The sequence below is a fragment of the Typopeltis vanoorti genome, chromosome 10, assembly GCF_054136105.1.
Source record: "Typopeltis vanoorti isolate ZY-2024b chromosome 10, IOZ_Tvanoo_1.0, whole genome shotgun sequence".
In the NCBI taxonomy this organism is placed as follows: Eukaryota; Metazoa; Arthropoda; class Arachnida; order Uropygi; family Thelyphonidae; genus Typopeltis; species Typopeltis vanoorti.
The window spans coordinates 61,311,130-61,335,591 of NC_143558.1; the positions used below are offsets into that span (position 1 = coordinate 61,311,130).

The following is a 24,462-nucleotide window of genomic DNA, read 5'->3' on the forward strand; positions in this document are numbered from 1 at the left end:
AGGAAGTAAGGTCATATTTTTTGAGGATATTGGTTATTTTCTCAGAGGTAGGGGATGGTGATAGACTTGGTGTAATCTTTACAACAAATATCAGGATTTCAGAACACCAAGACTACATCCAGTTTCACCAGTACAGCCGCTCTGGGCTGGCAGACCATGCCTTAGATATCCACCATAAAATTCGCTGGAAGAAAACAAAAATAATTCATCGCAGCAAGTTTAAATACGAAAGATTATTCAAAGAATCTTCAGCAGCTCTAAAAAACGTTCCTAACCTCAACAAATTTGGGTGCATGAAACTGCCCCAAATTTGGGAGACTTACATTATGAGAACTTCAGCCCAACTGCCAAGACTACCAAATTAGCCCACAAGAGGGCACCATTAGGACTTTAGGAACAATATTAGTTTCTTGCTTTCTTCCTCATTTGTTTTGTGTTAGTGCCTGCGTGCACATACCGTATCTTTATGTTCCTGAAGATGGCAATGTGACATTGCCGAAATATAGAAGTTATTCATTGAAGTTACTTTTAATTAATATACTTTGCGTTGTTAATTCCATTGTTAATTATATGCGTTGTTAATTCCGTAAACTAATTACCAGTTATGTCTGACCAACGTATAAGCCTTGTTAAAGTGTTACTCCACTAATTCTTCAGCCAACTGCACTTCTAATGTAGATTGCAACTGTTTATCAAAATTAACTTAAAAATACAAAATGGATAGACTGAAAAGTGGAATTTAAAATTCCAAAGATGTAACAAAAATTCTGAAAAAGCCTAATACCAATGATAAAATATGCCGTCTAATTTTTTTTTTTTTTTTTCTTCAAATGGTGAATTGAATGAAGGTGAAACATAGCAATATAATCATCTTCATCAAATTCCTGCCATATACTCTCAAGAGGTGTACAGGATATGATAGTACTACATGAAAAATTTACATCATTACTAACTTCCTGTCTACAATTTTCCTACAAATTAGTCTGTTACTTGTCAAGACTCCAACATTATCAGATCTTATATTTTTATCATCTAAGATACTTTACACCGTATCAATTCACCTATATCTTGGTCTTCTTCTGGGTCGTTTTCCTGCCAACCTAGCAGAGAACACTTGTTCTCTGCTAGGTTGGCAGGAAAATGAAGAGGAAAGATTAGCCCTCTCCCATTCTATTTAAGTGACCATACCACCTGAGATTAGCTCTGCTAACGCATTCTTGGATGCTGACAATGTCAAGTTCTTTTCTAATATCCTCGTTTTTAATATGATTTGGCATTGATGCCATCTGTTCACGCCTCTAATCTTTCTCAGGACTCTCATATCTGTGGTCTCTAGTCTTTGGTCAAGTGTTTTACTTCTGACCCAGCTCTCAGATCCATAAGTTAAAACTGGTTTGAACACTATCTTGTATATAGCTAATTTAGTGTTCCTACTAATTTCTCTCTTATTCCATATGAATTTATTCAATTGACTTAATACCATAACAGCATTGTTGATTCTGTTGTCTATTTCCATATTTAATTTACCATCTTCACTAAAAATCGTGCCTAAGTAGCTGAAATGTTTTACTTGTTCCACAGGTTCTCCATTCACAAGCAGTTGACATTTTCAACAATTCTGCCTATTTTCATTGTCTTTGTCTTTTTATTGCAGACCTTCATACCATATCTATTACAACAGTTATTCAATTTAGTAAGGAGTCTAGCAGACTTGTGGTGGATTTATTTAGAAGTATAACATCGTCCACATAAAGCAAAGAGCTGATATTAACATCTCCATTTTGATATCATGTTTAATACCACTTTCCTTCATAATGTGATCCATATAGATAATGAATAACAGAGGGGATATACATCCTTGTCTCACACCAGATTTAACATTAAAACCATCTTCCTGTACTTCCTTGAATTCTAACTGCTGACTTACAACTCAAATAAAGACTAAGTATTGCTTGATATAATGCCCCATTGACACCATATAATTGTAGAGAATTGAATAGCTTCTCTCTTGGCACCTTGTCATATGCCTTTTCTAGATCGACAAAACTTAAATACAGATCTTTGTTATATTCCCATGCTTTCTCAACTAATTGTCGTAAAGTGAAGATCTGATCCTGACAGCCTCTATTTGGCCTGAATCCAGCTTGTTCTTCACCAAGCTTTTCTTCCACAATTCTTCTCAACCATTTCTCAAGTATACTTGCATAGATCTTGCCAGGAACACTCAGTAGGGAAATACCTCTGTAATTCTCACATTCAGTTTTATTTCCCTTTTTATATATGGGTACTATGAGAGCTCTACTCCAATCAGGAATTCATCCCTCTATCCAGGCCTTCTGAACTACAGCCACTGCAAGACTTTTATACCACCATATTTCAGCATTTCTGGTCAAATATCATCTGCTCCTGCTGCCTTTCCACATTTCAAGCCTTTGATGGCTTTTCTACTTCAATTATGGATATGTATTCCTGACTGTATGCATGTTGAGTGTTTTTTACCATTGTGCTATCACTGCTTGTTTCATTTGCAATATAATAAAAGTCCTTCAAATTAAACAACTTAGCAAAATAATACATCACTTAATATCTTAATTCTAAAAAATTGGAAATACATCTGAAATAAGTACTTACAGATCTCCATGATGATTTAATAACCTTGCCATTTCTATCAGTAATATCAAGCTTTATCATAAACATACCTGAAAATATTGAAGTTTCATTCCTTGTGTGAAAACTAATTAGAAAGTACTTAATTTAAATATCAGAATCAAAATTATAAATTCAACTTTTCAAAGTAAAAGGAGAGTAGAATACAATTATAGTGAAATGAAAGTAACAAGTAGACAGAGTGAAGAATGAAATGGAATAGAATGGCTGCAGAAGGAAGCATATGGCAGAGTTGTAAGCAGAATGGAAAGACAGTTAAGGATGGAAGAGTAACAGATAGGATTGAGAATGTTAGTAATGAAAATGGCAACAGGTATAATAGAGGTAAAGTGAGGGCAGTAATGAAGAAGGTGCAGAATAGTAAAAAAACATATACATATATATTAGTTTTCAATAATTCAAAAATTCAATAATTTGAATTTTTGAATTAAGTGTTACAGAACAATATTTCAACAATTTTACTGTCCTCATTCAAAATATTCTCACGCCAGCCTATTGTTTCCAATTCCCACATTCATTTACCTGGTACCATGGCCAAAAATAGCAAATTCCTGACATGTACCCTCAACAGGTGTACAGGATATGATAGTACTAGATGAAAAAATTTACATCATTACTAACTTCCTATCTACAATTTTCCTCTAAATCAGTCTATTACTTGTCAAGACTCCAATATTATCAGTTTCAGATCTTATATTTCTATTGTGAAAGGCATATTGTACCGCATCAATCCACCTATATCTTGGTCTTTCTCTGGGTCGTTTTCCTGCCAACCTGGCAGAGAACACTTGTTTTGCTAATCTTTCCTCGCCCATTCTGTTTAAGTGACCATACCACCTGAGATTAGCTCTGCTAAGGCACTGGATGACAACAACGTCAAGTTCTTTCCTAACATCCTCATTTTTAACATGATATTGCCATTGATGCCATCTGTTCACGCCACTAATCTTTCTCAGAACTCATATATCTGCGGTCTCTAGTCTTTGATCAAGTGTTTTATTTCTGACCCAGCTCTCAGATCCATAAGTTAAAACTGGTTTGAACACAGTCTTGTATACAGCTAATTTAGTGTTTTCTTCAAGGCTTGCCACTGAATCTCCAAGGTTTGGATCCTGTGCTCAAACTTTTTCATCAATAATCTTTTTGTATTTTAGTCTTCACCAGAGTATTTTTGTATTTTAGTCTTCACCAGAGAGAAAACATCACTATCAACAATAATATAGTCAATGAGACTTTTCTTATACCTTGCCTCTTCTCTCCATGTGAATTTGTGAACATTTTTATGTTGGAACATGGTGTTAACCAGTTCATGTCCTCAGCAGAAACCCAACAGGTATTTGCCATTATTATTTCCTTTGCTCTTTTCTTCAACTTTTCCCAATATATTTTTGTACGTCTGACAATCATTTCCTACTCTGCTATTTAGATCCCCAACAAGTACCAACTTTTCCTTTTTCATTGTGTCAGTTGCTTTCTCTAAAGCCTCAAAAAATTTCTCCACTTCTACCTTAGTAGACCCTTCTGTGGGACCATAGGTACAAATAAGTCTCATTGTCCAGTTCCCCATTCTCATATTTGCCCACATTACTCTACTTGAGACTGACTGCCATTCAAGAAGATTAGCCTCGTATTTTGTTTTGAATACTATGGCTACTCCTTTTCCTTGATTGTCATTGTGTGAATACAACATTTTGTATTTACTGCTCAGAAAGATCTCACCAGTTTTTGTCTTTTTTGTTTCAATCACCCCTATCATGTCGATCTGGTACTTACCTAATTCCTCAGCTAGCTCCATTTCTTTGCCATTCAGGCTTTTTATGTTGATAGTACCGATCTTTAACTCTGGTGATGTTGAGTTGGGGTGTGTTTTCAGATTTGTTCCAGTAGCTGACTTTTCGCTGTTCACCCTGGTTCCCTGGCGAAAACAACAGGGGGCCTTGTTCAACCGGGCGACACCCCAGCCGGCATGAAATTTTGTCAAGTTGTACCATCATTTTGTATTTTGGTTGAACCAATAAGAATACAATTTGGTTGGCTAAATCCTAAATTGCCAGCCCATCCTCGTTCGTTCAGTATCCAAGTAGATACCCAACAGGGTGCACCACGAGAAGGTGAGGATTGGACATTAGGTCAGAAGCCCTGGTCGGTTCTCCGCATTCCTTTAAAGGCTATGTGGAGGTCTCCTCTCAGTTATACAGCTTTGACCCTTAAGCACCCCAATCCAAATTTAATAACAGAAAATAATAATGAAGAAATCAATACTGATACAGAACCAATAAAATTGGAAGAATTAAAAGAATAAAAGGCATCAAAAATTAGAAAATCAACCTGATTAGATGACATAAATACAGAGCTTTGGAAATATGGTAGAGAACATTTACATCACAGATTCTTAACTAGCTTTTAATTTTTCAAGACATGGCAATGTATACTAGAATATTAATTAAAACTTGCATCAATACCTTCCTATATTTTGCAGTGTTACATTGTCATCTTCAGGGATCACAAAACAATGATATGTGCACCCAGACACTCACATTAAGCAAATGAAGAAAGGCAACTGAAGTCAGTCCTAGAGTCCTAAAGGTGCTCCCCCGTAGCAAGCTAAATTGGATAGTCTTAACTGTTAGGGCTGATGATCTTGGAATGTAAGCTTCCCAAATTTGAGGCAATCTCATGCACCCAAATTTGTTGAGGTTTGGGAAGATTTTCAGATCTGAGGCTGATTTCAAGGAATAAGCTTTTGTATTTTGTACTTGCTATGGTGTAATAAAGTGGCCTTCTTTCAGCATATTCTGTGGTGGGTGTCCAAGCATGATCAGCAAGACCTGAGTGGCTGTATTGGTGGAACCAGATGTAGTCCTTGTATTCAGATATCCTGATACAGCGGTGCCTCGCAATTCGACACTAATCCGTTGTCGAACTAATGTTGAATTGCGGGACAATATTTCCCATATAAGTCTATGGAAAATAGATTAATTCGTTGTTGGACCCCCCCATTAGGGGAGTGGGAGAGAAATACATCATATTATTTACTTTACATATTTTACTATTGTATAAAACACTAAATTACAAAATACACTATTGTATACACAATACATACAATCTATTGAGCAATAGATGTTGGAAGGGAGTCTTCTTTATCCTGTTCTACCTCTTCTCATCTCTTCTTTGCTTGAACAGGGATGAACTGATCAAGGGTGGACTGTCTGTCTCTCTCTCTCAAGATGGTTTTGAAGTTATGCATGATGGTGTTGTTGAACAAGTTTCATTCTACTTATGCCAGCAGCATTGGGATGCCATTCTAAACAAACAGACTGCACCTTCTCCAAATGGAATAAAACTTCTTTAATGGCAGCTGTTGGCATCGGCCCTTTTTCTCTTCTTCAGGTGAAATTCCTCTTTCTCTCTCCTTTGTTTGCTGTCTGCTGAATGCTCAGAGTTCTTCCACAGTCAGTTCGTCACTGTGATCCTTCACAAGCTCTTCTACATCAGCCTCATCAACCTCTTCTATGTCGAGATTCTCTGCCATCGAAATGATCTCTCGCATGGCTGCAGCTGCTTCTGATTCTCCAGCTGCTTGGTCTGCACTGTTGTCATCCTGAGAAAAATTAGGAGAGAGTTTCTTTCACGATGCATGAAGGATTCTCTGTGTCACTCCATCCCAGGCAGTTTTAATAAAGGAAATGGCATGGAAAATGTCTTCCAGAAGTCCTTCAGTGTCTCAGAAAAGTGAGTCACATCGAAAAGACGTGAGAAGAAAGCCTTGGTGGAAAGTTTTTTAAAACATGCAATCACTTCTTGATCCATGGATTGGATCAGTGATGTGTTTGGAGGCAAGAACTGGACTTTGATGAAGTCAAAGTCAATTTCAAGGATGTCCTCTAAGTATTGAGGATGGGCACTAGCATTATCAAGGATCAACAGTGCTTTCAAAGGCAAATTGTTGTCAGTGAGGAACTTCTTCAAGCTCAGGGCAAACACCTCAAAAATCCAATCTTTGAAAACTTGCTGGTCTACCCAGGCTTTTGCATTGGATTTCCACATCACTGGCAGTTTGGGCTTAATGATTTTCTTCCCAAAGCACCGAGGATTTTCTGAGTGGTAGAGCAGAAGTGGCTTTAGTTTAAAGTCTCTGCTTGCATTTGCTGCCAATAACAAGGAAAGCCTATCTTTCATAGGCTTATGTCCTGGGAGCTTCACTTCTTCTTGCGTGATGCAAGTTCGATTTGGCAAGCGCTTCCAAAATAACCCAGTTTCATTCCCGTTAAAAATTTGCTGTAGCAGGTAGCCTTCCTTCCTGATTAAATCTTCAAATTTTTTCACAAACTTTTCTGCAGCCTCTTTATCTGCACTAGCAGCTTCCCCCTGTCTGAGAACACTATGGATGCCTGTTCTACCTTGGAATCTGTGAAACTAGCCTCGACTTGCTTTGAATTCCTCAGTTTGATCTGAGGTACATTCTGGAGTTTTCTTCTGCAATTCTTCAAAAATTAACCTAGCCTTTTCACAGATCATTGCCTGAGTTACTGAATCTCCCTTCATCTGTCATTCTCTAACCCAGGTGATAAGCAGCTTTTTCCATCCCTTCATTGATTGAAGATCTATTCTTGTCAGAAATTTTCATTGCACCAACAGACACCCCAGCACCCATAATCTTCTCTCTCTGTTGCCAAAAATTTGACCCAGGAATGCCATACTCTTGAGCTACATCTGTAACTGTTCTACCTTTCTGCATTTTATCTACAATTTTTTCTTTAAGTGTGCTTCTTTCCTGAATTATTCCTCCGTTCACTTCTCTTTGGACCCATTCTTAATTTTCACTCCAAAAAAATAATAATTGCAGATGTACAAAATTTTTACTTTCTGAAAAATGCAGAACTGAAAATTAGCACAAACAACATGAGCAAACACCAATGCAGCCCAACAAGAAATTACAAATAACATCACACAATTCCATGCACGCGCATGTGCCAGCCCATGAAATTCAACTGTCGAATTGCAAGGCACCACTGTATTGGCTCCTGCCTGTTTGGTCGTAGTAGGACAGTTTGCAACAAGGGAGCTGGTATACTCCAGGTAGAACTAAAGGAAGTGGCTGGTCTTTGATGGAACAGATAAGAGATGCCAATTTATTTTGTGGTTTGTAATTAGTTGTCATATTTTCTTAAGATTTTTGTTAGTTTTTGGACCCAGCATATATGGAATGGCGATTGATTTAGAGTAATCTCTGTTATGAAGGGGGGGGGGAGTTGTGGTTACTGGTTTTTAATTTTTTTTGTATTTTTTGGGGGTTGTAGCCATTGGCTAAGAAGATGTTAAAGATATGGTTAAGTTCAGTAGTTAGGGCATTGTTGTCTGAACTGATTAATTTTGCCTTGTTATATAGGGCTTTTAAAATCCGATATTGTTGGGGGGGGGGGATGACTGCTGGTGAATGTATCCACCTGTAAGTGGAGGTTTTTTCAAACAGAGAAAGCCAAGGATCCATCAGGCTGGCATGTAATCAGTGTCTAGGAAAGGGAGACTGTTGTTGTTGTTTTCCTTTTCCAAGATAAACTGGATCCTGGGATGTTGATTGTTTAAATGTGTTGAGAAATTGTGGAACGTATCCAGGACATGGATACACTAGAATTTTCCTTATCAAACAAAATAGCCTGAATTCATGATGAGCTGAAATAGGGCTCAAATTATTATTATTACATGACACCTCCAAGGAGTCCTAAGACTCGTTGAGGAAGGGCACCCACTCTACAATTCTGTCTCCACCACTCAAATCCACCAAACTGCATCATCTACACCAACGCCATCTACTGCCCACCACCATATCAGGAGGGATTTTTTTTTTTTTTTTTTGGCTTATATGAAGTTTAAGATATCTATGAGTGGGACATTGGTGAATAAGGAGGAGACATCAAAACTGACCATTATGTCAGTAATTTGGAGTGAGAAGTTTTGTATACTGGCTTTAAATTGGACTGAGTTTTTTTTTGTGTGTGTGAAGGTGTGTTACCAGTATATTATGTGAGCCCTTTGGCTAAATGTTAGGCTAATTTGTATGTGAGGGAATCAATGCCATCCACAGGGAATGTAATGGCACATTTTGCTTATGGATTTTTGGTAGTCCATATATCTGGGGGGGGGGGAAATCACAGGAATCAAAACAATGATATGTGTACTCAGGTACTCATACTAAGCAAGTGAGGCTGAAGAATGGCAACTGAAGTCGGTTCTAGAGTTCTAAAGGTGCCCCCCCCTAGCATAAGGATCCCAGATACATTGGAAAAGAATACAGGACACTTATGACTGAGGGTGAAAGTTCAGTATGCACATCCATCACATATGCCAGTCTTACAAAATGATTCTAACTTTCCAAGTGTGTGCACGGTAAGGTTTACTATGAACACACTTTAATAAGTGTATAAGTAAACAAATAGTAAATCCAATTGCTAGGCTGCATATTTTCATTAAGCCACTTTAAGTTGTCTTCAAATGGTTTTTTACTTACTATTATAGATACAAAATAAATTGTTAATACAGTAATGCTCTTCTCACCTGACAATATTCTTATTAATCAATCAGTCTTGCTCACTCTTGCAATACTTTTCTGAAGAATGAATTTTGTAAAATTTCGTAAAATACGGGACGATCCCGCAAGTGTAAATAAATCTCAGAAAATCCTTTTAGTAACTTGAGTTTCTATCGTGTCCCCTTTTTTCCACCTATCAACTAAACTTTGCAAACCACACAACTTTAATCTATGTCTATAGACAGTCACCAACTTGGTTATTCATCTCTGGATCCTATCCAGCACCTCCTATTGGAAAAAGCTTTAAACTCTGCCCTATAAAAACCCACTGTCTGGCTATGCTATGTGGATGATGTATTCTCTATTTGGTCACATGGCCTAACAGAGAATACATTTCCTAACACATCTAAACAATCAACACCCCATGATCCAGTTTACCTTGGAAAAGGAAAACAAGCTTCCCATTCCTAGATGCTCTGATTGTAATCAGAGCATCTAGGATGAAATGGAGAATGCCAGTGATCCATCAGGCTGGCATGTACATGTATGCCAGCCTGATGGATCACTGGCATTCTCCATTTGCAGAAAACCTACGCATACAGGTAGATACATTCGCCTGCAGTCACACCCACCCCCTAACAACAATTATGGGATTATAAAAACCCTACATAATGAGTTCTGATAACAGTGCCCTAACTACTTTGACCATATCCATAATACTATTTTTAGCCAATGGCTACAACCCCCAAAAAATATTAAAACCCTGTAACTGCAACCCCCCCCCCCCACCTCCTTCTTTAGAGCAAAGCAGAGCAGAGATTACTCAAAATCTAATCACCGTTTCATATATCCACAGCACATCTGAAAAATTGAAAAAAAAAATATCCTGAAGGAAATACGACCTTACAACCACTTACAGACCACATAAGAAACTGGCATCCCTTATCTGCTCCACCAAAGACCAGCCACATCCCCTAGACCTACCAGGAGTATACCAGGTCCCTTGCAGTTGCAAACTGTCCTAAGGCCAAACAGGCAGGACAGCCAATATCAGAATATCGGAACATAAGGACTACATCTAGTTGCACCAATACAGTCACTCAGGACTTGTTGACCATGCTTTGGACACCCACCACAGGATATGCTGGAAGAAGGCCACTATTAAGGCACAGTAAATACAAATATGAAAGGCTGTTCTTCAAATCTGCCTCTGTCCTGAAAAACTTTCCAAATTTCAACAAATTTGGGTGCATCAGACTGCCCCAAATTTGAGAAACATAAATTCTAAGATGGTCAGCCCAATGGCCAAGAATAGCAATTCAGTCTACTAAGGAGCACCATTTAGGACTCTAGGCTAAACTTCTGTTGCCTTTCGTCAGCTTCATTTGCCCAGTGTTAGTGCCTGCATGCATGTTATTGTTTTTTGTGATCCCTGATGATGGCAATGTAAAATTGCCAAATTATAGGAAAGTATTAATTAAAGTCTTTTATAATTAATATTTTAATATGTTGTTATTTCCTGAAAAATTTATAGTTATGAGTAACCAATGTATAAGCCTATCTACAAGAATTTACTATACAAGGAATATCCAAAGGCCATCAGATCTATTCAAATTTGGATGATGTTAAAAAAAGATCTAGCAGCTCTCTATATAAACATTTCATATGGAATCTACTCTTGTGTAAAAGCTTGGTTTCTTTCAAACGACAGTGCTTAGCACAGATGGCATTCAGCTAAATCCGATGGCTCAGGTTCATGGTACTGAATATAAGATATTTTATTCTTCACAAAAGGCAACCAATTTATCCAAATTGTCTGATGCACAAGTCACAGGAGAAGGGATCTGGTAGACACCTAGAAAGTTAAGTGGAGTAAGCCTTTCTTTGGATAAAAAAATGAAGGCCAAAATTTTCTAACAGGAAGAGAGAGAAACTACAATGTTCAGAGGCCTCAGAATGATATTTCTTCCTCAGACAGACCTAAAATTGTTAAATGCTTTAGTGATAAAGGACTCAACCATTTTTTAGAAAGGAAGATTTGATGTAATTCATAAAATTTTTGATGTAGTTCTTGGCATAAAAGGGCCTCTGTAGAACAAAGTATGAACACAGTGCAACAAGGTATTGATAGTTCTGTATGGTACATCTGGTACCATACTGTAGGTTTGGTAGAAATCAGATTTGCTGCTGTCTACTGTGAAGAACCTAAATCTTACATTCATTACCATGAACTTGAACAATCTGGCTTAGATGAAAATGCTCTAACTACTAAGCAGAGTCCTTTGGAAGAAAGTCAAGTTCTTACTTGGCTTTCTTCCAAGTAAGAACTTAGAAGAAAGAACTTCCAAAACTTCCAAGTAAAAACTTCCAAAAATTCAGCAACAAGAACAGATGTGATATCAACATGTATGCTAAAGGAATGTGCAGCCGAACTGGCAAGGCCTTGACATGTTTGTGTAACTTGAGTCTCAGCTCAGGAAATATACCGCATGAATGTATGATAGTTTTTGTACAAGGGGAGGGAAGCAAAAAAACTAATGTGTTCACATACAGAAATGAGTTGATGAATAAGCTATTTCTAAACAACAGCATGGGTTCACTAAAAGATTGCCAAAACATTTAGCTCCTAAAAGAAGCTAAATGTTTTGGCAATCTACTCATATTTTATAATAATGTTACAGCTGAGCTGCATAAACAGAATGGATACACTGATACTGTTGATAAGACAGTTGACAGAATACAACATAAAGGAATGTTGAATAAACTGGAGAATATGGGTTTGGAATATAAACTACCAACTTAAATAACTGAGTGGTGATAGACAGGTATCAGAAAGTGGTATATGCCAGATTTAAGGTGGCTAGTGGAGTATCCAGGGATCAGTTCTTGGACCATTTTTGTTCAATCTATACATTAATGATATTGGTAATTATCTAACAGGAGATGTTCAACTGTTTGCTGAAGTTGCAAAGATAGGCAAAACAATCAGGAATGTTATGGATATCCAGTACTTACAGAATGATTTCAATAAGATGGAAATGATATGGCTAACAATTCAATGTTAATAAGTTATGAACTTTGGCACAGTAGACACAGTAAAATATTATGCCATCATCTTAGTGGAATTATGCTAAGTAACTGATGAGACAAAAGATTCTGGAGTTACGGTAGACAGGAATTTGAAGTTCAGAGGTCACATTGCAAAAACTGCAAATACAACCCAGAGGATAACCGGGTTGTATTTGCTGAAATGCCATTGACATGTAAAGATAAGGAAGTCATTTTGCCTCATTACAATGCCTTGATGCAATCACACCTGGACTACTGTGGTTTGGAGGGGATAAAAAAAAAGGTATGGAAAGGGTGCAAAACAGAGTTACAAAAGTTTATATTAAGATCATGAGGACAGATTGAGAGCATATGGACTGAAGACACTGATAAATAAACAGGAGTAGTAGTGATATGAGAGATTTATAAACTTCTGAATGGATGTTATAGGACTGTTATTGTCTGATGAAATTTTTCTTTATATCAAAAGGTGGAAAAAACAAGCATGGGGTAATCTATGGAAGGAAAGTTTGTTCACAGTTAAGGAATATATAAGCCTAGATTTTTTGCTCACAGAGCAATGAGTGAATGGAAAAGTTCGCCTGTTGAGGTGGTACTTGCATCTAGTGCGAATGAGTTTAAAAGACGGTATGACAACTAATGTAGGTGATATACTGGCCTTCCTTTGATGAGTCCTTGAATTCCTGGAGGTATCTGATAAGAAATGCTATAGTAAACAGCTAGTAAAATTAAGTAATTTTAATTAAAAAAAAGCAAAAAATTAACATGAAAAAATGACATCTCCCACCTTGATTAAGTACTGTCTGGAGACATGGCAAGATAAACATACCTAATTGTCTATTGACTTCAGATTCTGGCATTTCTAACTCCAGCACTATTAAATAAGACTGACCCCTAGCCAATAACTAAATGGGAAAAAATGATAACAAAATGTAAATAATTATGAAGAAAGTGTTAAACTAATTTCCTTTTTAATGAGAAGAAAGTTATTTTCCTGAACTAAAGGAAATGGTAAAGAATGCTTTGATTATTACAGTTCATCGCTGCATTTATATGGGATCACACCTTTACTATCAGAAAGCGTATATCTATTGCAATACTTATTTTGGGATAATTTTCATAGCAAAACTAAATTTTTTTTCACTACAGTACGCCCACAGATACGAGACCCCCTCAACACTTCTGTGCATGTCAACAGAAGGAGAACCCATTCTGATTATAGGGTAATCAATCCATATTGTGAGATGAGTTGTTTATTATTACACGTTGAAAAATTAACTTTTCTTTTATGAACATTGTAGTCTATAAAGTGGTAACTATTTTCCTTATAAAGGGTGTCCCAAAATTCACGCAAGATTTAAATTTAGCGCCATTTGTGCGGTGAAGTGTTGCCAACGAGAAAAAAAAGACAGCGTGACAGCTGACAGTTCAGGGTTATTAAAAATGGAGCGCTACACGAAAGAACAACGCATTTTCATTGTTGAGCAATATTTTAAAAATAATGAAGGTTTGGCAGCTACAGTTCGCAATTTTCGTACAAAATATGGTCGGAATAGTGATTTAACTTCATCAACTGTGAAAAGATTAATTAAAAAATTCAAGGAAACTGGATCAATTAGTGATCTTATACACTCTGGCCGTCCTTCAACAAGTCGTTCAACAGAAAACATCGAAGCAGTTCATGAGAGTGTTGCTGAGAATTCAGGAACATCAATTCAGCACCGTGGTCTTGAATTGGGCATTTCGAGAAGCTCTCTACAGCGTATTCTCATGAAAGATTTGCATCTTTATGTTTACAAAGTTCAATTGACTCAAGAACTGAAGCCTACTGACCACACACAGCGAAGAGAGTTCGGTGAATGGATTATGGAACAACAACAACAAGTGGATGCTTATTTTTCAAACAAAATCATCTTCAGCGATGAGGCTCATTTTCATCTTGATGGCTTCGTTAATCGACAAAATTGTCGCATTTGGGGTTCAGAAAATCCACGAGTGATTGTTGAGAAACAAATGCATCCACGTGTCACTGTTTGGTGTGGATTTTGGGCTGGAAGCATCATCGGTCCATTCTTCTTCGAAAATGCGGCTGGTAAGGCAATAAGTTAATGGTGCTCGCTATCGCGACATGATAATCCAGTTTTTTGTGCCTAAATGGATGTGGACGACATGTGGTTTCAAGATATGGATGTGGACGACATGTGGTTTCAACAAGACGGTGCCACATGCCATACAGCCCAAGAAACAATTCAATTACTGCATGAGTCATTTCCTGGTCATGTAATTTCCCGTTTTGGTGATCAGAATTGGCCGCCCAGATCATGTGACTTAACGGCGTTGGACTTTTTTCTTTGGGGTTTTTTGAAGAGTCTAAGGTTTATGCCAACAAGCCCACGACCACCCATGCCTTGAAGGAGGAAATTGAGCATTGTAACAACGAAATTCGGCCACATTTATGCAAAACGGTCATGGAAAATTTCGACAAAAGAGTGCGTATGTGCCAGCAAAGCCGTGGAGGCCATTTACCCGATATGCTATTCCATGCATAACCCTATACTGTATACTTTATGAATCAATAAGAAATTACAATTTTTAATTAAAAACCTGTGTTTTCTATCAAAATTACTTCTTGCGTGAATTTTGGGAGACCCTGTATAACAGTTGGAAAATTTTACCAATGAAGCACGTGATTTCGCATGTTGGCGACCAATTCGTTCATCGCCTTATTTCTTTCTCCCCTTCAGCATGAATCGACTATTCTTGGCACAAAGCCAAGCAAAGCTCTAGCAAGTGTGGGCGTACTATACCTGTATTTTTGCTTTTATGCATAAATCATGCATTTACATTATACACAAGATTTTGAAGAAATGAACTGAGAAAAAATAAAGCTTCAAGTAAAAAGAACAATTCAGAGACTAGTTCCCTTTGTTCTGCTTTTTTACTGCTATTACTGGAAAAATCTTCCATAAATCTAAAATATAAAAAAACTTTACTAGCTTATTTATTTCCATGTATCATTTCTGCTTATTTACTAAATTTTGTAGTCTACCTGTCTTTAATCCATTCTCAGAATCAACTTATGTATAGCAGTTAATGGAGGCAAAAATGGGGGTAAAAACTAGGACAACCAGATGCATCGCCTGAAAATCTCGTGTTGAGTGGTGTGGATTTTATTAAGATGGTTCAATTGTCAAGAGTGTAATATGTATACATGGTCTGTTGCAGATGTATTTGGTGAGAGATTAAACAAAAGAAGTGAGAGAGAGAGAGAGTGAAGTTCTGTAGAAAGTGCGATATACTAATGCATTGCACTGATTGGAATGAAAGTCAAGAACCAGAAGTGATGAATACCCAATGAAAGGCATTGATGGATGCAAGATTGAGAATGATAGCCAGAAGAGTGAGTATAAAGACATGAGTGTGGAGAATGTGCTTGGGAGTACGGAAATTATTAAAAAATGAAAAGTGAGCAAAATTGTACAAGCAGAAGCGAGCTTGACTAATGAAGCAAGAGCTGGCATGACTATGGGAACAGAAGAAAGTCTGACTGATAGAACAACAGGAGGAACGATTGCTGGAATGCAAGAATTACACTCTTCCATTTGTATGGTGGATACAAACAGAAGGGTGCGAATGAATAAAATGAAAAGACAGTGGAGAAAAAGAAATAGCAACAGGATGAATGAAGAGGCTGATTGAGATGCTGGATATGAGAAGTAAGCATGTGAAGGAGTTAGTGGTTGGAATGAATGAATGATTTGGTTGGGAATAAGAATGCGAAGATGGATATCAGAAGATTATTGAGGAGAGTAAAAGACAACAGTGTGATAGAAAGAGTAGTTTGTATGTTGCCCAGGTATGATAATGATGAGTTGTGGCAGAAAGCAAAGATCTTGAATGTTAGTGGAAACATGTGAAGAGAAAGGATTGCACTTTGTGAATGTGTCGGATGAGTTGGAAGGTTGAATGGAACTGTATAAGAGTGATGGACTGCATCTAAATAGTTTTAGAGAGTCATTTGGAAAGGTTGCTGCTAGAAGTGCGGAGGGTGGATACAAAGATATGTATAGGTGACTTAGTTTAAGCTCAGCTTGAGCAAGTGAGAGTGATCAGTATGAGCGATTTCAATTACAGCAATATCAATTGGAATGAAGAGAATAATGCTATCTCTTCATTTCATTTGGAATGGAATGAAGAGATTGCATTAGAGAATAAGGAGAATTAATTTTGAGTTCTGAAGGGTCTCGTAATGAAGGTTACACAAGAGTAGAGTCTTAGATCTGGTTACAACATCAGGATATGACTATCAATAGAGTATAATCTTCCTCCAGTTGGTGAGAGTGACTATGAAATGATCATTATAGCCAGTCATATGAGAACTTCTATAAAGAAGAGATATATGTGTAACTACAAGACTGGTGATTATGAAAAGCTTAGGAAAACAAGAGGAGTTGAATGGAAAGGAGACAGATGTTGTTTGGGCATTAATCAAGAGCTATTTAACAGCAGTAATGCCTGAGTGTATTCCTAAAGGTGAAAAGACTAAACAAGACAGGAGTAAAATAGAGGAATGAAAAGATTATGCAGGTGATCATGCAAGATCTTAAAGAAGAAAGCACAGTGAAGATAGCACAAAATGGGACACAGTCAACTGGGCGACGGAATAAAAGATGAAACATGCAATTCTATTATGTTGATCTATTACCAGCTAAAAATGAGTTAAAAGAACAATATAAACAAAAAAAATTGAAAAATCTTGCTTATAATTAAGTTTATTTAAGTTTATTTTTATTGTGTAGAATTACGAATTGTATTGAAATTTCCCATAGAATTACGTTATATACATAAAATTTGAAAAATCTCGCTTATAATTAATGTAGTGGTTGAGACAGTTGTAGGTGTCCTCCTGCGATGAGTCTTTGGACTCCTTGGAAGTGTCAGGAATAATAATAATAATAATAATTAACCATCTTACGAGGCATTATGGATCAAATACGCATCCTCATACGGTTCGTATCCATCATATATTTCAATGCAACATCAATGGTATTGCAATTTTAATATGCACTTCGTATCCATGATAATTTTGACATCTATAGACGTCTTGGCCGGTAGCATAGTTTTAAGTTTATTTTTATTGTCTGAAGAAGTATTTCTGAGCTTCACTGCGTAAGGTGTCTTTGTTTGGCAATTTATCATTTGGGCATTTTGTGTGCGGTTATTTAGTTTAATACACATTCGCAAGATATTTTGACTTCTATTAAACAGTAAGACTAGTTGTTTGTTTATTACATCGTTTCCGATATTTGTGTCAATGTTACAGATACCACGTACAAAGAACAAGTTTCAGTAAATAAAAAGGTATGTATTAAAAATTTATAAACATACACAAAATTATTTTATATGATACATGAAATGTGGCCATTACTAGATCCCGAAAATATAAACATTGATTTTGAAATTGCCATTCATCAAGTGTTACGTATAGTATTTACACAAGCTAACATAAATAGTTGATTTTTTTCATCTCATACAAAATCTTCGTAAGCATTTAGCTTCATGCAGTCTTTTAACCAGATATAATTCTGATGCGCAATTCGCTTTAAATTCAAAAATGATCACTTCACTTGCTTTCGTTCCAGAATAAGATATTATTTACACTATTTCTGAACACGAGAATCATTTATCCAATGAATTTGAATCAATTTTAGAATGGTTTACGAACACATACATAGGTCATCTAAGGAATAACAGAACCAGGGCTCCACCGATTTTTCCTTCAAACGTTTGGTCTGTGTACCAAAGAACAATAAATGGAAGCAATAGGACAAATAATTTTGCGAAAGCCTGTCATCGAAAACTGCAATTGAGCTTTGGCAGCAGCACAAGTCATCCAAATTTATGGATTTTTATAAATGGACTACAAAAAATTCAAAAAACATATGATGTTGATTATGAAAGAGCAGCAGCAGGTTTCAACATCAGCACAAATGTAGACGTTACGATGAAGCTGACCAAAGAATTTTAAAAAAAGTTATTAATTACGATAGGGAAAATATAATAGAATATTTACGTGGTATTGCATATAACTATAATATGAATTAATAAATTCAAAAAAATTGTTTTGATTTTCATATACTTTTTTGTTTTAGTGTATATATGTAACATTTGTAAATATGTTTATTAATTACAAAATAATATTAATAAATGAATTTAAAAAACTATATATTTTCTTTATTTTAATACTGTGCAATTATACTTTTTCATTTTTAAATCATTTTCAGACCACTCTTTTTAACCATCTCTTTCTTAAACAATCCTACAAATTTTGATATATGATATAAACGAAAATATATAATATAAATATTTATTAACTAGCTGACTCATTTTTTTGTATGGGAAATTTCAATATAACTTCTATACAATTCGTAATTCTACAATAAAAATAAACTTAATTATAAGTGAGATTTTTCAAATTTTATGTTTATACCATTCTTTTAACTCATTTCCCAAAAAAATATTATTTAAATTTACCTGGTAATAGATCAACAGAATAGAATGGCATATTTGATCTTTTATTCCGTTGCCCATTTGTCGTGTACCCCCACAAAATGAATGTTGGCAATAATCAGTTGCATGAAGAGTACAAAAAGCAGGCCAGGAATGTGACTCAGAATGTGACAGCAAAAGTGCAGTATGACAAAAAATTAGCCAATAAAGCTAAGAAAAATCCTAGTGAGTTCTTTCAACATGTGAAAAGTAGAAGTAAAAATGACTATTGGAAGATAATGCTAGTTGATGACACTGGCAGATTGGTGACCAATGCAGCAGATATAGATGAAGTATTCAATGCGCAGTTTATCCATGTATTTCATCCTCGTGAAGTCAACTCGTGAAGCTGGAGTGTAGAGAGTATAGTGGAGAAGGTACTGATGGTGACTGAGGAGGTATACGAGGAATTAAGTATACTTTATGTTAATAAAGCAGTAGTGCTTGACAATATATTGCCATGTTTCTTGAAGGAATGCTCTACGGAATTAATGGCACCTTGAGTACACGTGTTGAACAAGAGTCTTGCAACAGCAAGAGTTCCAAAAGAATGAAAGGTGGGAAAAATTGTTCAACTTCACAAAGGAGGGGGGGGGAGGAATAAGATTAAGAAATTGATTAATAATAGCAGTATTCTCTATGATGGTCAGAATGGGTTTGTTGGGAGGGGGGGGGGGGGGAGTCATATTTTAGCAGTCTGCTTACATATTACAACAAAGTGACAAATTCACCACTCAATAAAGGAGATGCTACAATGGTGTACTTGGATTTTTTGGAAGCGTTTGACAGACTGCCACATGACAAGCCAGTAGCTAAATTGAAACAGATGGAATTACATAACAGACCAGTGAGTTGGATAGTTGACTGGCTGTCAAGACAGGTATCAGCATGTTACATATGGAGGAGTTTATCCCAATAGAGAGGAAGATCATTAAGGAAGTGCCAGAGAGATCTGCTTTGGGAATGGCTTAACTAGAGATGTGCAGCTGTTTGCCAATAATGCAAGGTTGGGAAGAGCTATGAGAAGTAGAGCAGATGTGACCTTGCAAGAGAATCTCAATATGATGAGAGTGGGCAAATGATTGGAGCTATCAGTTTAATGTTGCAAAGTCTTAAAACCTGGTAGACAAGGTTGGATGCACAGTACATAATTAATGGAGAAATTTTGAAGGAGGTGGAAGAGATCTGGGAATGAAGGTGGACAGAGACTTGAAGTTTAGGGGTCACAACCCCTAAAATTGTAAGAAAATCACAACAGATTATGATAATAATGAGAAGGCATTAATATGCAGAAGCAAAGAAGATATGGTTCCCTTGTATAAGATTTTGTGAAAAATTCACCACTCAATAAAGGAGATGCATATAATGAACTGTGTGCAGATTTGGTTGCCTGATTTCTCAGAGAAAGTTTACTAAGTTAATGCCAGGTCTATGGAATGTGAGATACGCTGGTAGATTGAGGGAATGCAACTTACAGAGCCTCACAAATAGAAGAAAGGGGGGGATATAACTGAGACATAAGTTGGTGAGGGTTTGTTACCAAATTAATGTGGAGGAGATTTTTCGTAGAGTAGAATGGAAAGGGTAGAACTAAACGTCATCCCTGGAGGCTATATAAAGAGGATGTGAGCAAGGGAATGAGATGCAGGTTCTTTGCATTGAGTGACTTCTGAACAGAATGCATTGCCTGAGAGTGTGGCAAGTGCAAAAATGTGAATGGGTTTAGGGCATGGTTCAACAATCTTTTTGCATGAGGGAGTATGGGCCTCCCACGATGAGTCCTTTGACTCCATAGAAATCAGATGTTAATAATAATAATAAAATCAATAACAAAATGGTACAACATGATGAAAGGTCATGCCAGCTGGGGCATCATCCAATTAAAGATGGCAACCCCTGTTTCCATCATGGACCCAAACTAAAACAACAAAAAAGTCAGTATTGGACAAACTTATCATCAGTAGAAATGAAGATAGGCACCATCAGCAGGCACCACCTGAAAGAAGAATTAGAGAAGTAACAAGATAATGAAAAAATGCAAGATACTGCTAACTATAAGATGTTACATTTGGGCAATGCTGATCACAAAAAGGATTTGCTATAACATTCAACTACTAAAACATGAAGAGTAACTACTTGAATGGCAGGCAATTCAAGCAGAGCTATGTGAGTAATTTCAAAATAGGAAATTGATTATTAATTTATGCTTATCACTCCACAGAAGGTTCTACTAAGAAAGAAGCAGAGAACGTTTTCAATTCATTAATTAGACAGGGCAACTAATAAAGACAAAAGGTGGTCCTTATTAAAAGTCAAAACCAGCAGAGTCTAGGAAATTAATGCCAGACATACAGAAATGGTTTGGGAAAAAATTGGAATATAAGAACAATAATAATGGTAAGCACCTACTAATTTCCTTCAGACTATTCATTAGTAGCACAATATCCCAATATAAAACTTGTGCACAATTCACATGGAGAGAAGACAAGAAATACGAAAAACCTTACTGTTTTTATTGTAAACAGTGATATCTTTACACAAGTTAAAGAAAGAGTATACAGGGTATTTGAAATAAGAAGTGATCATTTAGTTTTAAACAAGATAGAAATAAAAAAAAAACATGATGAAAAGAAAAATATGTACAACAGTTTCAAAAATACCATATTTTTTGGACCATAAGGCGCACCTTTTTATGTAGAGAAATCGACTTAGAATTGGGGTGCGTCTTATGGTCCAAAAGGTAGGTGATACTGGGTAAGTCTTGGATTCCCACATTTTCAATGCGAACCAAACACATCTTGCTGTATATGTGGGAAGCTTCAATTTACATATGAAAATTTTACCAGCGTCAAGTAGTTAGTGGTTGAACATATGTAGTTTTGAATGGATCAGACGATTATGAAGTCTTTAAAAAATGCAGAATAAGTAACACGATGGATGGTACTAAAGATGACTTCATTTTTAAAGGGAGTGATAACAATAGTTCAGACAATAATACAAAAAGTGACAGTAATGAGATGAGTGATAGTGCCGAGATGAGTGAAGACGAACTGAATGCTGATGGTACAAGTTATGGTAATAATAAATGAAATTTAAGGTTTGTGAATATATTTTTTCTAAAAATTGTCTCATAAATATGGTAATTAAAACCTTGAGGTCTCAGTGGAAAAATCTGAAAAATATTGACTGATTCTGTCAGGGAGATGATGAAACTGCTTGCAAGGATGAAAAAAAAAATTAAAACTTCCTGTGAAGTCAAGGCATTCCAGAAAAAGAAGTAAATAAAGTTCCTTGCTTATAAGTCAACAGGTGTCTTGAGAGAACATATATAAAATGAAAACAAAAAGTATTTTGATGCTATTTTTGCATTGTGTGTTGAAAGCCATCAACAACCAGCTTCTTCACTACCTAGTGGCCTAATAGTTAATTATTAATCACCAAGGTTGACAAATTATGCAAAACTACTTGTATTCAAAAAAATTTATTTGCCAAAGGTCCCTCCCCCTTTTTTTTTTTATTGATATGTCCCAATCAACAGGAGTTTCACATTTCACAACATGATTGAAAGTGCTGTATTGTGGTTGGAGAATTTTTTTTATTTATTTATTAAATAAATAAAACGTTCTATTTTGTCCATTCTGCAGCTACTCGCCAGCTAGAAAAATCCTCTCCCCAATGGTGAGTGGGCAAGTGTATTTGTCAATCCTTGGTAATCATCAATATTGTTCCAACAGTCCTTATTCTATAGCCAACCTCCTTACAAACCAAATTTATCTAACTTTGAACATAGGCCGTGGAAAGATGTGGAGAATCCCACAGTCACTTATTTCCGAGGCATTTCATCGAGTTTGACATCTCCGCCTTCTTTCCATGTTACCATCTTATGGCCTCCCTCCTACTCTTTAAGAATGGATTGTCAGCTTCCTCTCTGATCATTTACAGAATGTAATGCTAAATGGTTCTCTTTCTCATCAGATTTTTCCGATGAGTGCCTGAGTAGCCAAGGCTCTGTAATCAGGATAACTCAAGCTTCAAGATTTTCTAAATATTTCTTAAACACTGATCTTCTAGCCATTCTGGTTCTGGTTTGAGGTGAGCAGTCAACATACCAAACAGTCCTATGAAACTAATTTTTGTAGTTAAAAAAATTAGTTTTATAGTAATATTACTGCTGAATTTCATGAATTTATAAATTTTTGATATATTTCTTAATATTTTGTTAATTATTGCAAAATTAAAGCAATATCGTAAAATGGCACCAAACCTCAAGAAAAATACTAGTGAAATTGTTAACAAGGTTGATAGTCCCAGTAAAGATAATCATGCTATTTCAGAGAGTAATGAACAGATCAAGTATGAATTATCTTCGAAAATATCTTTGACTTAAGCAAAACAGAAAAGGAGAGATGGGGGGGGGGGGGGCACAGAATCATGCAAGATATTGCATAATGGAAATCAAGTAGGTAAAATCAACTATACAAAGAAGAATATTATATAATATGGAGATTCAATTATTAAGCATGATTGATGACAGTGGTACTACTTCATGTTTTCTGGGTGCCAAAATCAAAAATTTGCTTTTCTTTTCTGGCAAAAAATACAGTGCAAGAGAGGATATGCAAGGACTAGTCAATGAGTGAGAAAGTGAAAATAGTATTTCCAATAGAAGTTATTATAACGAAATCAGTAAAGCAATAAAGAAATTTTGTATGAAATATAAAGAAACATAAATCAATAAAATATGTGAGGAAATTGTTTCATTACTGTTCACATGAGACTCAAAGTTTCTTTTTTCAAAAACTGAATAGCTTCAAGGCGAAACCTACAGACAAAAAAAAGAGAAATTTTAAAGAGATGAAAGGAATACTGCAAAAATCTACAAAAAATTCAGATATACTAAATAATGAATGTCTGACACAAATGAGAAAATAGATAAAACTGGTGGATGGAGTGAAGGAGATGGAGAGTTGTAGAGTAGATGTCCTTCCTCAATGAGTCTTCAGACTCCTTGGAGGTGTCACAAAATAATAATAATAAAATAAATCTCCTACTTCAGACAGAAGGTAGAACTAGCTATCAAAAATATGAAAACTGGAAAAGCAGCAAGTAATGATGGAATTTATATAAAGATAATAAAACAAGCATGGGCAGAGCAAGAATTGAAGTAATGCTGAGATTATGCAGTTGAATTGGGATACTGGCACCTGGCTATTGGACCGAGTGAAAACAAATCTTTACACCAATCCATAAAAAAAAAAAAAAAAAAAAAAAAAAAAAAAAAAAAAAAAAGGAAGCACTAAATGTGAAACTATAGAGCAATAACATTAATCTTAAACACAAGTAAAATCGTGCTCTATATTATCAAAGAAAGAATTAATAATCACTTGAAGGCTTATACCTCTTCAGAACCAGCTATATTTGTGCAAAGAAGAGGAACCAGCAACCAAATCTAAGACACCTTATTGAGAAATCAAGAGAAGTCAATAGCCTTGTTTACTTAGGCTTTATTGACAACAACAAAGCATTCAACTGAATAAACTGGAAATTGATGTGGGAAAATGTCTGAGTCTGAATTTCCCCTAACATCTTATTCAGTTAATAAGTCAACTTTACAACAATAACCAAACTGCAATAAGAGTTGATAACAT

The 24,462-nt window shown here is 36.0% G+C and overlaps 1 protein-coding gene across 3 annotated transcripts in view; it reads right to left on the minus strand.

Annotated features, from left to right (window-relative positions):
- Positions 1-24,462, minus strand: part of Seipin (lipid droplet biogenesis associated protein seipin) — a 126,810-nt gene that overhangs the window by 88,450 nt on the left and 13,898 nt on the right. For all 3 annotated transcript variants that reach the window (XM_090398764.1, XM_090398763.1, XM_090398762.1), the window contains exons 3-4: positions 13,095-13,170; positions 2,632-2,699 (exon numbers count right to left, since the gene is read on the minus strand). In XM_090398764.1, the coding sequence (XP_090254890.1) occupies positions 2,632-2,699; positions 13,095-13,170 (144 nt within the window). The remainder of the gene's footprint in view (positions 1-2,631; positions 2,700-13,094; positions 13,171-24,462) is intronic.